We start from the raw sequence: 17,008 nt of genomic DNA, 5'->3' as shown, positions 1-17,008 counted from the left end.
GTACCCCAATGTTTATAGCAGCAATGGCCACGGTCACCAAACTGTGGAAAGAACCAAGATGCCCTTCAACGGACAAATGGATAAGGAAGATGTGGTCCATATACACTATGGAGTATTATGCCTCCATCAGAAAGGATGAATACCCAACTTTTGTAGCAACATGGACGGGACTGGAAGAGATTATGCTGAATGAAATAAGTCAAGCAGAGAGAGTCAATTATCATATGGTTTCACTTATTTGTGGAGCATAACAAATAGCACGGAGGACATGGGGAGTTAGAGAGGAGAAGGGAGTTGGGGTAAATTGGAAGGGGAGATGAACCATGAGAGACTATGGATTCTGAAAAACAATCTGAGGGTTTTGAAGGGGCGGGGGGTGAGAGGTTGGGGGAACCATGTGGTGGAGCTCCACACTGTTTTCCAAAGTGGCTGGTGCAGAATATTTTTGCACATATTGCTCAGCTCTGATCTGAGATGTATTGAAGTTACTTGGATTTAGACAGGTCTTTCTAGTCTTGCTTTGGGATTGTTAGGGGGAGTCTCTGTGGTGTTCAGTCTGGGGCTAATTATTCCACACATTTGCAGTGAGAACTCAAGGAGCATTCTATCCTGAGCTTTGTAAATTATGAGCTCTTCATGGCTGGCTGGTGGGACCACTATTCCCAGCCCTTTGTGAGCACTGGGGACTGTTCCCTCTCATTCTTCTGGGAGATTTTTTACCTGGCTTCAGGCAGTTTTTGGATACATTCATGCTGATCAGTTCTCAGCTGAGCACCCTCAGGATTCCTCCTCAATGCTCCACAGTTCACCTCTGTGTAGTGCTCATGCCTCTGGCTCTCTGTGTGGAGACCTGGAGCCTCTGTGGTGAACTGTGGCTCAGGCAGGTTCTTTTCCAGGCCTCATCCCCAATCCTTCTTCCTGTGCTGTGGCCTGGAAGCTGAGACAATTCAAGGGCTACTTCCAAGTATTTCCTGTCTCTCAGGGATTAGAGTCACACACTGCCTGTTGTCCAGGTCCTGAAAACCAGTTTCCCATATTTATTCTTTTTATAGTTTTTGGCGATTTCAGATGGAAGGTAAGTCTGTCCCAGTTACTCGATCTTGGCCAGAATTAGAGTCTCTTATTATTTTATTCAAACTAAAATTTAAAAATTTAAAAATCGCACTTTTTCCTTAAGAAATATACACACCAGTAGCAATGAGGTACATTCATCCTTCTTTTCTCAATTTCCCTTTTCCCTTCCCATTCTGGATAGTTTCATCTGACTTGCATTCTGATCCATGGAGTCCCTCTTCGCCTGGGTCTAAGCTGTTATTAATTCCATTCAATGAGTTCTGCATCTTGATTTTTGTGGTTTTCATTTCTGGAAGTTCTATTTGGTTCCTTTTCAAACCTACTCTGTCAAATTTATAGTTTTCAGTTGTTGCTGAAGTTTACAGGCCTTGTTTTATCCCCTTGAACATAGTAAGCGCATTTGTTTTACAGTTTCTGGCTTATAACTCACATATCTAGGTTTCTTCATATCTGTTTTTCTGCTGGTTCTCAGTCATGGCATGTCATCTCATGTTTCTGTTCATCTTTATTTGTGTGCTGAAATTATATTTAAATTCCATTTGTAGAAATAATCTCAGGTCAAGGGTGATGTGACTGCTATCCTAAGAGAATATCTGCTTGCTTCTCTGGGGGCAGGGTGCACTAGCAATCTGGAGCTCCCTTACACCAAGCTTGGGTTTGAGATTTTCCAAGCTGTCCGTGTCATTTAAGGCTGGGCTGTAGTCCATGGGAGAGCTGGCTCACTGCACACTCCCTCCAAGGAGGCATCCCATCTCGTCTGCAGCCCAGGGCAGGTGTGGTTTACCGTGGTCCACACCCTTGGAAAACCTGGCCTCCTACTGTTGTTTCCCGAACCCCAAAGATGGCCAAAAGTGACACAGCCACGAAGCTGCTGTTTCTGAAAAAGCAAGAGCAGCCTTGACTACTTGACTCACCTCTCCACCTCCTTGATCCCCTGGGTCTGGTGATTCATCACCAAGATTTAGATGTTTCCTTCTTCTATGATGTCTATGTGTTGTCTTCATGGGAAAGCCCTTACTACACTGTTTGCCATTATTAGAAACCTTTTCATATATTAACCTAAGTGTTTTAAAGTGTTCTTATTGTTTAATTTTGTATAGTGTGAGGTGGCATTGTTAATTCTTTTATCCCCAAGTGATAGTTACTCTTTTAAGATGTCTAATTCTTACTGGATCTTACTCTTCCACATTAATCATAATTTTTAAAACCAGTCTTTAGTGTACATTTAAAAACCATTCCAGGGCGCCTGGGTGGCTCAGTGGGTTAAGCCGCTGCCTTCGGCTCAGGTCATGATCTCAGGGTCCTGGGATCGAGTCCCGCATCGGGCTCTCTGCTCAGCAGGGAGCCTGCTTCCTCCTCTCTCTCTGCCTGACTCTCTGCCTACTTGTGATCTGTCTCTGTCAAATAAATAAATAAAATCTTTAAAAAAAAAAAATAAAAAATAAAAAAAAAATAAAAACCATTCCAGACACGTGTGTGTGTGTGTGTGTGTGTGTGTGTGTGTGTGTGTGTGTCTTAAAACAACTTATTTATTCTCTGACAGTTTTGAGGTCAGGGGTCTGAAGTGAGTCTGATGGGGCTACAATCAACAATTGTGTCTGCAGGGTTGATTCTTTTTGGAAGAGAACACATTCCTTGCTGCTTACAACTTCCAGAGCCTACCAAATGCCTTGGCTGATGACCACATCACTCAACCTCTACTTCATGGTTCCATTGCCTTCTCTTACAAGAACCCTCCTGCCTATCCTGTATAAGGACCATTGTGTTTTCAGACTGGGCCAATATGGATAATACAGGAAAATCTCCCCACCTCAATGCTTAATCACACCAGAAAAGTCCTTTTTACCTGGGAGGTACATTTTCATAGGATATGGGGATGAGGATGTTGATGGCTTTGGGGACTCATTCCTGCCTGCCATGCCACTCAAGTAATTGCTATGTCATATTTTGACTAGAATCACAGTAGTCCTATAGACTGATTTAGAGACAGGTACATTATCACATTAAGCTTTTGTATCCATGAACATTGGATATCTATCCATTCATTTGTCTTTAACATCTCAATAAAATTTTATAATTTTTCTGACATTGTGTTAGATAATCTTAAATACTTAAACATTCAGCTGTATGTAAATGTCATATTTTTAAGCATGTGTCTCAGATTTTGTTGCTTGCATATACATATATGATGGCTTATATTTTAACTAAAATTGAGGAAACGTGAAATTCTCCTATGACTAGAATAATTTTTAAATTCTTCTGAATTATCCACATAGACAATCAGATCATTTTTTTTAAATTTTTTTCAATATATTTATTTTTAGAAAAACAGTATTCATTATTTTTTCACCACACCCAGTGCTCCATGCAAGCCGTGCCCTCTATAATACCCACCACCTGGTACCCCAACCTCCCACCCCCCCGCCACTTCAAACCCCTCCGATTGTTTTTCAGAGTCCATAGTCTCTCATGATTCACCTCCCCTTCCAATTTACCCCAACTCCCTTCTCCTCTCTAACACCCCTTGTCCTCCATGATATTTGTTATGCTCCACAAATAAGTGAAACCATATGATAATTGACTCTCTCTGCTTGACTTATTTCACTCAGCATAATCTCTTCCAGTCCCGTCCATGTTGCTACAAAAGTTGGATATTCGTCCTTTCTGATGGAGGCATAATACTCCATAGTGTATATGGACCACATCTTCCTTATCCATTCATCCGTTGAAGGGCATCTTGGTTCTTTTCATAGTTTGGCGACCGTGGCCATTGCTGCTATAAACACTGGGGTACAGATGACCCTTCTTTTCACAACCAGATCATTTTTTTAACATACTGCTTTCCCCTCTTCCATTCTCAACATTTAATTTTCTTAGTTTCTTAATACAGGAATGTAATAAGGCAATGACATTAATATATATGTATAAAACATACATTAATACATTAAAAAAGACAAGCTCATTTCAAGAGAGTAGGAAAGTATTTCATAATGGCCATTAAAAATACATGATTAAAAAACATTACCGAGGCTAAAACTTCTGTACAAAACTTCTGTAACTTGAAGAAGAGATGTTTTAAAAACTGACAACGGGAGTTGTCATCAGTTAACATCAATTAGTTAAGTGTCTGCCTTCAGCTTGGCTTATAATCCCAGGGTCGTGGGATCAAGCCCCATGTCAGGCTCTGAGCAGAGAGCCTGCTTCTTCCTCTTCCTCTGCCTGCTGTTCTGGCTGTTTTTGTGCTCTTTCTCTCTCTCTGTTAAACAAATTTTTAAAAACTGACCAAAAAGACATGGAAAACATTACCATGAATGAAGAAAACCTAGTGGCACTCACTGTACAATCAGGACTAGGACAAGTGCTATCCCTGTTCCATATGACCCTGGGGAGAACCTAGGGGCATTCACTATACAATCAGGACTGGGACAGGTGCTATCAGTGTTCTGTATGACCCCAGGGAGAACTAGAGGCACTCATTACAATCATTACTCAGTACAATCTGGACTAGAAAAGGTTGCTTCATCATTCTTGTTGACCTGTTCTACTGATATATGTTCCTCGCTCACTGTCTGTCTCAGTCCTGATCATTTCCATGAATCCTGGTGCCCTCGTGTGCAGAAGTGAGAAGGTAAGTTCCTTGAGCGTCTCCATGAGAGTAGGTGCGTGAGAAAACCCTGGTCCATGCTGCATGTTACCATAACATGCTTTACATCCTGTCCCTGTCCATAATTCATGTTCTTGGCTTGTTGTTCATACCTGATAGTTGCCTTGGGTCTTAATTGAAGGAGAAGTGTTCCTCTAGCCACTAGCCCTAAGCTCTTCCTCCAGCAGATTTAAGTCAGAGTTTCCACAGGAAACTGATATGTATGTGTCCTGGTGCTTATTTTATAGTCTTCCCCTGGAAGAGTTCAAGATGACAATGCCATGTGTAAAGAAAACAGAACAAGAGTGTCTGGTGAAGCCATGCCTCCATGAGTGTGGGTGTCGTGGCAGAAATGAGAGGGGAAAGATAATGATTCTGCAATGTTTTTGCTTTTAGGGGACTGCTTTTCCCAACAGGAGGCTGCATTGGAGTCTAAGTCAGGAATATTCCACACTCTGGCCTGGATGATGAGGACACACCTGCAGAGACTCACCTGGGGCAGGCGGAAAAGGCAGACCTCCCTGCCCACCAGGGGTGTCCATCAGTGGTGAGAGCAGCCCAGGACCACAAGTTTACTAGATCATAATGGTATAAAGGAAGACAGAAAGTGGCCATGGACACCCCAGGCCTTCTGGGTCATGGACAGGTGGTATTCCATGTGTCCTCTCTTATCAGCTCTCCTTTGCCCTTCAGGGCTTCTGGCTCTGTAGTGCCGTGTTGGTGACCCCTGCAGCAGAGGGGCATTACCTTGACTGTGAGCATTCTGTGAGCAGAAGGAGGCTACGGCCTATCTCCAGGGCAGAGGGTCTGGGAGCAGCAAGCACCACTGCTTGCCACACCTGCAGGAGCTGGCCAGGCCCAGATCTTGGTTGTGTCTAGTGTAGCCACCTGCATACCTGGGGACCAAGTTGTGATTGCAGGACACAAGCAAGCCCAGCTCAGAGCAAACTCCACCCTTCTTCCCAGGGTGTCATAATTACAACCATAAATTGGAATGGTGATCTGTTGTAAACTGTTCCAGGATAAATGAAAACATGCTGTGTCTGCATGTTTCATTGGTGTTGCTAGCCACAAAGAATGGGTCAGTGTGCCTCTGGAGAGCAGGTGCCCACCCACCTCCTGCACCCAACCCAACAGGAATGCAGGATCAGCCCTCTGGGAACAGCTCATACCTGGCCACCATGCCCTTCCCTTCACTATGAACTGAAAGCTTTGCTCATCCCCTTCATCAAGACCTTCCTCCAAGGCCACTTCCCAATTCCCCTCCCCCACCCCATGCTCTTGCCTTTTCAAATAGGGTGGCTTTCTCCTCCAAGTGCTCTTTACCTTCTGCCAACTGCATGGAAGGTCCAAGGGGCAGGGCACCAGCCTGTGGTCTGGGGCAGGGGAGGGGGTTGCTGAGGAGGCGTTCTGGGAGTCTAACCTCCTGAAGGAAGGGCACTGACGGGAACGGCCTTGAAGGGCAGTGGTCCTAAAGGACAACGAATGGAGTGAACATTTCCAGGGATCAGATGCAACAGAACAGTCTTACCTCTGAGATATTGACAGGTTCCTTGAAAAGCTGAGAAGACAGGAGGCCCCCCATGAGGTTTCTGCATGTGGTCCTGTGTCCCCAGGACTCTGGTTCCTTTGTACAACTGGACAGAGTCTGTACTGGCAGCACCAGGAACCACATGAGAATGGAGACATGCAGCTTAAAACAAGAACGGGGAACTATGCACATTTCCCCAAGCCTTTTACTTTTTCAAAAATACTTTATTTGACAGAGATGCAGTGAGAGAGGGACACAAGCAGGGGGAGTGGGAGAGGAAGAGGCAGGCTTCCCACTGAGCAGGGAGCCCAGTGTGGGGCTCAATTCCAGGATCATGACCTGAGCCGAAGGCAGATGCTTAAGGACTGAGTCCCCCTGGTGCCCCTGCCCCAAGCCTTCCAGACAATACCACAAGTGCTGCAGAATGGCCGCAGGGACATCTCTCCCGGTTTGACAAGGGACCAGGGAAGCCACGAAAGGAGCATCAACCTCGTATCCATGGGGCAGCAAGGGTGACACACACCACGCTACACGTGTAACAGAGAGCCATCAGATGCCCTGCACATGCAACAGAGAGCGGTCACACACGTTACATGTGCAGGGCACCACCTGGCCCTTCCCACGAGCACCCTTAGGAGCAAGGTTCCCGGAAGCTCGCTGCTCACGACTGGACAGACTCGCATCTTCCCGCCTGCACCACCTGCAAAGCCGCCAGCCCCGGGCCACCGGCACCACCGGTGTCAGGCAAGACGTCCCCGAGGAGCTGCATGGGTGACCCGGAGTGAGCGCGCTTCAGCGGAGCTGGCCACGGCCGGCCGCTCTGGCAGCACAGCGGCGCCACTGCCCACAGCCCCAACGGAGAGGAAGCCCGCGGAACTTGGAGCAAGGGCGGGCGGAAGGGGCCAATCGGCACCCCACCGGTGGTGGGACAGCAGCCCGGCACCCAGGGGCCTGCACGACAGTGGCATCCAGGTGCGAGAGCAGGGCCTGCAGGCAGGAGGATGCCGACTCCCACCAGGTCAGGAGCCACGGTGTGCCCGAAGGGCAAAGCAGGTGTGGGACCAGAGCCCTAGAGGCGCCAGCGAGGGCCACATGCCCTGCGCCACCGCGCCTTGCGGGTATCACTTGCCCTGCGCCGACGCATCTGCCAGGTGTCACGTGCCCTGCCCAGTGTCACGTGTCCTGCGCCATCCCGCCTTGCGGGTATCACGTGCCTTGCGCCGTCGCGCCTTCTGGGTGTCCCGCTCCTGTGCCGTCGCGTGCTCCTCGCGTCGCACTCTGTTGTAGTCACTCGTGGTGGAGCTGCGTGCCACCACAAGCTGGCGGGCTCGCTTCACAGCACCGTCCCCCTCATGGCCGCCCCCCGGTCAGACTCACGCGCCGCGCCTGGGGCATCCCCACCCGCGGCCCCGCGCCTGCTCCTGCTCCTGCTCCTTCTGCCCCCCGCCCCGGCTGCAGCCATGGCCCACAGACGCCCCCGGAGCCAGAGCGGCGCCTGGAGCCCCGACGTGGGTAGGACCCCTCCGCGCCAGACATGGCTGTGGTCCTAGTGTGCGGTTCGGAGTCCTTCCCCCACTCCAGGGTGGAACCTGCCCTGCGCTGCCCTGGCTTCCTTTCCGTGCCCCCCGCCCTTTCCGGGCCCTCCCTTCCCCAGGCCTCCCACCATGCCCCGTCTGTGCCCAGCCCGCCCTGCCGCTGCAGCCGCTCGCAGGCTCTGTCCATTTCTCCTCAGCCTGTGGCCATCGTTACATACAGGGGAAGATTTTGGGGGGCGCGGATGCCCTGGAGCGGAGGTGGCCATGGCAGGTCAGCGTGCACTACGGAGGCTTCCACGTCTGCGGAGGGTCCATCATTGATGAGTACTGGGTCCTCTCAGCTGCCCACTGCTTCAACAGGTGAGCAGGCAGTGCTGGGAGCCATTCCCCTGGGGGTCCAGGATAGCAGGACTGAGCAGGTGGGCAGCGCCTGCTGGGACTGGTCAGGGATGGGGGCCGAGGGGCCCAGCACTCAGCTCATCAGTGCGGCTTCTTGCACAGGGCGGAGGGCTCCTTAGGGCCCCGGGTTCTCTGAGGCAGGGGTGGGGGACAGCAGGTCCCAGCCCACAGCTCATCTTCTGCAGCCTCTCCTTACATGGGGCCAGGGGTTCCTTGAGGCCCCAGGTTCTCTGAGACAGGGGTGGGACAGCGGGGCCCAGCACATAGCTCATCCACTGAAGCCTCTCCTTGCACAGGGCTGATGGCTCCTTAGGGCCCCCGGTTCTCTGAGGCAGGGGTGGGAGACAGCGGGGCCCAGCACACAGCTCATTGGCTGAAGCCTCTCCTTGCACAGGGCTGAGGGCTCCTTAGGGCACCGGGTTCTCTGAGGCAGGGGGGAGCCATATACTAGGACGAGAGGCAAGGTGGCATGACCCAGCAGGGCAAGAGGCATCCCTGGCAGATAGATTAGGAAAGACCTGCCCTCACAGGCAGCTCTCCACCACCCCGGGTGACCTGAATCCCCCGAGTCCTCCAGTGGCCCATGTCAGGACTTCTCTGGGGACAGCTCTGCAACACGGCCAGGCTCTCAGCTTGCTGGAAGCGTGCTTTTCCATGCCTCCCGGGGTCTGGGAACACACAGTGCCCTTGCTTCCCAGGGGCATGACGCTCGAGTCACCATGCCCTTGTTCTCTGTCCTCCCAGGGACAAGAACATGGAGGCATTTGACATATACGTGGGGCTGGTGGACCTCAGGTTTGCGGGCAATCACACCCAGTGGTTTGAGGTCAACAAGGTGATCGTGCACCCCACCTATGAAGTGTACCACCCTGTGGGAGGCGACGTGGCCCTGGTGCAGTTGAAGTCCCGCATCGTGTTTTCTGACTCTGTGCTCCCAGTGTGCATCGCATCCCCAGATGTGAACCTTCACAATGCCACTTGCTGGTCTACAGGGTGGGGACTCGTCTCCCCACAAGGTAAGAGCACGGAGGGTCAGGCCTTTTGCCAGACCTGCAGAGGACCATGGCTCTGTGTTGCTATAGGGAAGAGAGAATCCCGTCGGTTATGGGGCTGCAGGTGTCTGGAGCCTGGAGCATCCACCCACCCGGCATTCTGTATGCAGTTTCACCCCAGCTATCTCTGTTGTGCACAGAGAAGCACTGACAGCTGCTGTGAGGACCCTAACACACAGACTTCCAAACAGAGTTTTCTTTAAGATGCAAAATCCAACTGAGAATCCATCTTTTTAAACATATTTAAAACAAATCTGTTAATTATTCTGGTTTTCTCCATAATGACCTCATATTTTCTTTCTAGGTGTATACCTAGTACCTTAGGATATTTACAGGATTTTTTAAAGATTTTATTTATTTATTTGACAGAGAGAGAGATCACAAGTAGGCAGAGAGACAGGCAGAGAGAGGGGGAAGCAACCTCCCCACCGAGCCGAGATCCCGAAGCAGGGCTCAATCCCAGGACCCTGAGACCTGATCCAAAGGCAGAGGATTAACCCACTGAGCCATCCAGGTGCCCCAGGATATTTACAGTTATTGAAAACATTCTTTTTTATTATATTTGCTGATCAGTCACACCTGTTGATTTTTGCACACTACTTTCAGCCACCTTATGGAATTCACTTTTAATAGCTTGTCAGTCAATTACTTGATTTAAAAAAATCATATTTCCTTCAAATAAAGACTGTTTCTTCACTTCCTTTCCCATATTTTTTCCTTTATATATGTTTTATCGGTCTTATTGTAGTGGCTGAACCTCCAATTAGAAATTATGCTAGGTCTCCTTTTCTTGTTTTTTATTTTAATGAAAATGCTTCTAATGATTTACTATAAGCTTGTGGCCTGGCCTGGAGACTTTAGCTTGATATCTTATACCAGATTAAGAAAGTTTAATGTCTGCTTTACTTAATTAAAATTTTTATTGAGATTAGGGTGCTATAAATTCAAACTGGAAATTTATAATTTTAGGATGTTCAAAGTAATCCCATGGTAACAAAGAAAATAGCTGTAGAATTTACAGAAAAAGAAATTAAGAAGGAATTTAAACATTTCACTACAAAAAAATTATTTTTAACCCCAAAGAAGGTAGAAATGCAGGAAATGAGGGACAAAAATCTATAAAGCCTAAAGAAAATGAAAAGCACTGTGATTGAAGTAAGTCTCCCCTTATCAGAGATTGCTTTAAATGTAAATGGGTTAAACTTTCCAGTGGAAGGACAGATTAAAAGAATGGATCAAAATAAGCTGTGTGCTGTCTTTTGAGAGGCACTTGAGATCCAAAGGCACAAACAAGTGGAAGGTTAAAGGACAGAAAAAGATACCCTTGCAAATAGTGGCCAAAGGAGAGCAGAGTGGGTATGCTAATAATATCAGAGAAAATAGACCCTAAAACAAAGAAGGCTACAAGAGACAAGAAAGGACATTACAGATGAATAAAATTTCCATACAGCAAGAAGATACAAGAATTATCCACACTTACACACCTAATGACAAAGCAACAACATGTATGAAGCAACAAAGGACAGTACTGAAGGGAGATATCAGCAGCTCTCCAGTAGCGGTTGTGGGACCAATACGCCTCTCTCAGTAATGGGCTTAACAAACAGACAGAAGGTACATAAGGAAACTGAGGACTTAAACAGCACGGTACCCCAACCAGATCGGACAGACACAGACATCACCTGCTCCAGCCACACACACGTTCTCAAGTGCCCTTGGAATGTTTTGTCAGGCAGACCGTATGTTAGTACACAGGCGAAGTCTCAGTGGAGTTTAAAAGGTAAATGTCATACAAAGTAACTTCTCTGACCGCAACAGGATGAAACAGAAACCAATGATATGAAGAAAATAGAAAAATTCACAAAATTGTGGAAAGTAAAAAACACACATTTAAATAACCAATGGATCAAAGAAAAAAAGATCACCAGGGAAGTTATAAAATATTTGGAGATGAAAGGAAAGGAAAGGAAAAAAGAACAAGAAAGAAAAGACAACTTAAACTTTTAAGGATGCAGCAAAAGCAGTGCTAAGGGGGAAATTAAAGCTGCAACATTTATTGTTTTATAAATACCTGCATTTATAGAAGAAGAAAGACCTTGAATAAATAACTTCACTTTATGACCTAAGGAACTATAAAAAGAACAAACTAAGCCCAAAGCTAGCAGGAGGAAGAGAATAATAAAAATTAGAGCACAGAAAATGAAATACAGAATAGAAAAAATAGTCAATGAGTCAAATGTCAGTTAAGTTTTTGGAAAAGAGCAACAAAAGTAACAAACCTACAGCTAGACTGACTTCAGAAATGAAACTGGAAACATCACTGCTGTAATCACAGAAATAAAAGGATCACAAGAGATTACTAAAATAACTCTAAGCCAACAAATTCGATAACCCCCATGAAATGGAGAAATTCCTAGAAACACTCAAATTACCAAAACTGACTCCAGAAAAAGTTACAACACTGAATGAGTAAGTGAATCAGTTTTTAAAAACATCTCAACAATTAAAGTCCAGGACAAGGTGACTTCCCTGATGAATACCAAACATTTAAAGAAAAATTAACATCAATTCTTCTCCAACTCTGAAAAAAAAGAGAGGAGGGAACACTTCCCTCATTCTGTGGAGCCAACATGACACGGATACCAAAGCCAGACAGGAAAGCACAAGCAAAGATGATTACAGAGACTGTCCCTCATGAAAATACACATATAAACCCTCAATAAAACACTAGCAAACTGACTCCAACAGCACATTAAAAGGGTTGTGCACGCCAATGAAGTGGTATTCATCCCAGGAATACAAAGGGTAGCCAACACACAGAAATTAGCCAGTGTAACACAGCACACACGGGAACGAAGGGGGAAACCCTTACGTTCGTCTCTGGTGGTGCAGACGGAGCATGTGACAGGACCCACCGTCCCTTCATGATGAAATACACTCCCAAAACAACTAGGAAGAGGTACTTCCTTGGCACGACCAAGGATGTTCATGAACAACCCACAACTAACACTGCAGTCAGTGCAGGAAGGCGAGCAGCTCATCCCTCAAACCGGAGCACCATGGGAAGCCCCCTCTCACCCCCCAGATTCTGTGCTGTGCCAGAAACTCCCAACAGTTCAACGAGGCAAAAAAGAGAACTAGAAGTCGCCCTAACTGGAAATGAGATAAGAACTGTCTCTCTGATGACATGATATGATGATACATACAATGATACATATGGAAAATTCCAGGGAACCCTAAAAACAAATTCGCAAAACCAACTACAGAAAAACAGTCTCAGTGGAAAGTTGCAGGGCACGGCTGGGTGTCTTGTGCCTTCCGTGAACCATCACAGACAGTGAAGAAGCAGCCCTACATCGTCCAGAAGAAACGCTACGTATGAGCAAATTAGTCCGCGGAGGTGGAACACTGGTGCACCAAACATACAAATCTTGCCAAGAGAGATTCTGAAAGACCTCAGTAAATACATGGACAGCCCGTGTATGTGGGCTGGACTTAATACTGCCAAGAGGTCGGCATCAGCCCAAGTGACCTGCATGTCCTGTGCAGTTGGCACCAGGGCTCCAACGGCTCTTCTGCAGAAGTGGAAAAACCGACTGTGGAGTTCGCGTGGAATTGGAAGGCCCCAGAATAGTCACAACAGTCCTAACAAAGACCAAAGCTGGACAGAGTCCTGCCCCCCACTCTCAAATCGTACCGCAACGTTACACTGATCAAAACAGCATGATTTTAGCACAGACGTGTGAGTACGGGTATGCATGTGCATGTATGCATGAGTGTGCACGTGCATGGAGTTGGGTGGCCGTGGGTGTGTGCACGTGGGCACACAAGTATGGGTGTGAGTGTGCATGTGTGTGACCTGCATGAGTACACACGTGTGTGCGCATGCATGCAGGTGTGAGTTCAGGTGTGTGCACGTGGGTATACATGTGGGTGATGGGAGTGTGCACATGTGTGCTTGTGGATGGTGGGTGAGTTCAGCTATGTGTGCACATGCGTGTGGGTGGTGGGTGTGAGTTCAGGTGTGAGCATGTCTTTGCCACATTTGCTGAAGGCTAGGTGTTACAAGAGAATGTTTAGGCTGAACTCTGCACCCCAAATAGACCTGGGGCGGGATCAGTCGGCCCGGAGAGGACTGGAGTTGGGTTGTGGGCTCTGCTGTTGCTGTGGCCATGTCTTCCATGCACTAGAGGCTCAGGTCCCTCCGTGAGGGCTGCTGGCTATGGGGCCTGAGGTGTTAATGGGTTCCTGCTCCAGCTTTCACCCCAGCATCTCTGCACACCCACGGCATGTTCTCACTTACCTGACCCTCGTCGCTAGGCTGGTGTTGAGGGGGAAGAGCCGTGACTTCACTGGTCCTAACTTGTCCCAGGCCATGCTGTGGCCCTTTGGAGATGGGCCTCTGTGCACTCTGCTGCCACATCGGGACAGCCACGCTCCACTCGGTGTCCCCTCCCAGCTGGTGGAAGGCTTTTGCTCTGGGGGACAGAGGGAGTTCCATGACAGCTGGCCACCCACCGGACACCTGCCTCGAGGTGCTCTCTCCCCGAGCCCTACCCTGACTCCACCATTTTCTTGTGGGTGCCCAGTGGAGACCCAGGGGACATACCTAGCAGTGGACACAAACCTCACATCTGGGTTCACAGGCCGCTCCTCAGGAAGGCATGGAAATCATGGCTGGCTCTGCCCACCCGCCTCTATGTTCCATGTCCTTCTTCGTGCTCTGATGCAGGCTCATTGCTCTGATCCTCCATCCGCCTGGCTCCATGCGGTCCTGCTCGGGGAGCAGGCACCTCCTGTCCTCTCTCTCCACCACTGTCCTGGGTAGTTGGCAGGACTATGTGCCCTGGACTGGCTAGAACTCGGCATTCCAAGCCCCTGTGAGCTCCAGGGGCTGCGGAGTCCATGCTGCCGCCCTCTGCCCACCCCATGCCACCTGTACCCTCTGAAGGCATGGCTCAGGTCCCAGCAGCAGGCTGAGGGCACCAGGACCCCTGTGCCCTCTGGATCCCCTCCTATCTGCTTTGCCCTTCTTCTGGCATCCGCCTTGGGGTTCCAGAGGCCTGTGGGCCTCACAGCATGTCGCAGCCTGGGGAGTGGCCTTGCAGGGCGAGGGGTCCTCCAGGCCTGGCCCCGTGTGTGGTCACCCCTGTTCCTCTGTGGCAGGAGGGAACCACACTCCCGTTACCCTGGGGGGCCTCGGCGGAGGTCCGGGCGGGTGGCTGGCTGACATGGTGGGCTGCAGGGTTCCCTGATGGCCTTTCCTGGACAGCCTCTCCCAGCACTGCAAACACTGGGTTTGTGGGCTCTCTCTGGCTGTGCATTTCCATTTGCACCGTCTGCCTCTTGTGTGGCTGGATGTGACCCAGCCAGCACAGATAGCAGCCACAAACACGGCTAACTTCTACTTTCTGTCTTCTTCCCCCCAGGTGCACATTCATTAGGTCCAAAACTGGTTCCCCGGGTGCTCCCTGTCTTTCCCCAAACAAGCACCCTGCACTCCTTTGACACCAGGGTCATGGGATCTGCAGCGTGTGCAAACAGCTCTTCTTTAGCTGAATGAAGCAAGGCCAGAGCCACGGGACCCACTCGCACATGGGCCTGGAGAGCACAGGTTTCTGGGACCAATTGCTGTGCCCATCAGGGTAGAGCTGGGCACACGGGGTGACACACAAAACCCGGAGGCCCATCTTGCATCACAGTCAGCCCCTCGTTCAGGGACTGGACCGAAAGAGGCCCTGTCACCTGGACCTGCTGTCGCAGGAGGGATGGGCTCCTGCTGCTCCTTCGGGCAGAGTTCTGAGACATTTCTGCTGCCACTCGCTGACCAAAGTCTGATGCCCCCGTGCAGACGGGACTACAGGGTGAGCCGGCCAGCCTCTCACCGGGCCTGCACCCCTTTCTGACAGGCCATGTCCCCAACAAGCTGCAGGAGGTACAGATACCTCTGATCTCATTGCCCCTGTGCCGGCTGCTCTACGGACACCTGTCGTACATCATGCCGGACATGCTGTGTGCCGGGGACATCAGGGACATGAGGACCGTGTGCGAGGTGCATCCCACGGAGGGGCCGAGGCCAAGCCTGGGATTTCAGACACTCACCTGTGTCGAGCCAGGGGTACTTCTGGGTGGGTGGCAGTTCCGGACAGCTGGTCCCCTGCAGGCCTCAAAAGCACAGCATCATGTCGCCTTCAGCTGGGTGGGGGAGCCTGGGGTGGCTTGGGCACCGCAGTCCACTCCCAGGGCCCTGTGGAACCCAGCACTGCTGGAGCAGCCCAGGTTCCACATGGGCCCAGGGGCCTTGCCCACTGCCCGTCCTCCTATGCCACCCACCCTGTGCAGGCAGGACAGTGGCAAGGGCTCAGCCTGCCTGCACCAGAGCCTCGGCCCTGGCGGGTGGAGCCAAGGGCGTGGCAGTGCCCAGGGTCCCCCTCGTGCAGGAAGCTGCAGGCCCTGGACTCCCCGCTCATGGGAAAATCTTCTTCTCTTCCAGGGCGACTCTGGGGGTCCACTCGTCTGTGAATTCAACCACACCTGGCTGCAGGTTGGCATAGTGAGCTGGGGCCGTGGGTGCGTGTACCCCATGTACCCTGCAGTCTACGCCCGCGTCTCCTACTTCTCCAAATGGATCCGCTACCACATGGAGCACACACCCCCGCCTTCTCAGCCACTCCCCGCCCTCGCCCGCGTGCTGGGGGTCTCCGTCAGCGTCCTTGCGGCCCTGCTGGCTGTCCTGCCCATGTTGTGAGGGCTGAGGGCCCATCCTGACCTACTCAGACTGCATGCCTCTGTCCCTGTCCAGCTCAGCCCCTCGGGTCTCCTCACACCTGAGTGAGGTTAGGGCCACAGCAGGCCCAGATGTGGGGCGAGATCCAACCACAGAAGGGCAGAGCTCCTTGGCTCAGTGCTCTGGGCTCATATTTGGGAAGATATTAAATGTTGACCAAGTGAGCATCCCAGAAGTCCTGTGTCATCTGTCCACCCAGAGCACAGGCTCCCTCACGAAGACAGAGTATGTCCATCAGCTGAAGCTCAGTGGCCTCAGAGTCGGGGTGACAGGCAGCAGGGTGAGAAGCTCTGACCCAGCCATCTAGAAAGGACGGCCTCACAAGCGCTGGTGTCCAGGTTCAACCCAGAGCCAGACAGACGGCGGGTCATTGATTGACATGCTCAGACCCGTCAAGATCAGAGTCTTTAGACTTTTTATACCAAAAATTCCAGTATGAACATTGGAAGATATGAGCTGAGAGTAAGCACACAGAAGGAGTAAAAAAGGTGAAACCAGAAATCAGTGGGCCGAACACCACGAAAATACTAACATTCTAAAAGTCTGGCTTTGGGGGCACCTGGGTGGCCCAGTAGGTTAAGCCTCTGCCTTCAGCTCAGGTCATGATCACAGGCTCCTGGGATCGAGCTCCACATCGGTCTCTCTACTCAGCAGGGAGCCTGATTCCCCCTCCCACTCTGCCTTCCTCTCTGCCTACTTGTGATCTCTGTCTGTCAAATAAATAAATAAAATCTTTATTTAAAAAAAAAGTCTGGCTTTGGAAAAAAATCTAAAACTAAAAAAATCACTAACTTAATCAAGATATGAGATCAAAAACACACAAAACAAGAAATGGCAAGGGGCAAGTACATATTAAACACAGATAATTTCAGAAATCGCAAGAGGTATTGTGTGATCCTATATAAATAAAGGTAAAATGAGAAGTTTCACTTTTTAGCAAACCAGTGGCATACCAAAGCTATTGCCCATAGAGATGTAAGGTGTACA

General features: G+C 49.8%; 1 protein-coding gene across 1 annotated transcript; it reads left to right on the top strand.

Annotated features, from left to right (window-relative positions):
• The first annotated feature begins 6,746 nt into the window (after positions 1-6,746).
• PRSS38 (serine protease 38) lies at positions 6,747-15,982 on the top strand. Its single transcript, XM_044261776.1, has 7 exons — positions 6,747-6,760; positions 6,884-7,220; positions 7,400-7,760; positions 7,981-8,143; positions 8,927-9,198; positions 15,144-15,286; positions 15,728-15,982. Exons 1-7 carry the CDS (start codon positions 6,747-6,749, stop codon positions 15,980-15,982), a joined length of 1,545 nt encoding a protein of 514 aa, XP_044117711.1.
• The last annotated feature ends 1,026 nt before the right edge of the window (positions 15,983-17,008 follow it).

The sequence above is a fragment of the Neovison vison genome, chromosome 1 (genome assembly GCF_020171115.1).
Source record: "Neovison vison isolate M4711 chromosome 1, ASM_NN_V1, whole genome shotgun sequence".
Lineage (NCBI taxonomy): Eukaryota > Metazoa > Chordata > Mammalia > Carnivora > Mustelidae > Neogale > Neogale vison.
The sequence above is the reverse complement of the archived record's forward strand: the minus strand, read 5'-3'. Positions and strand labels throughout refer to the sequence as shown.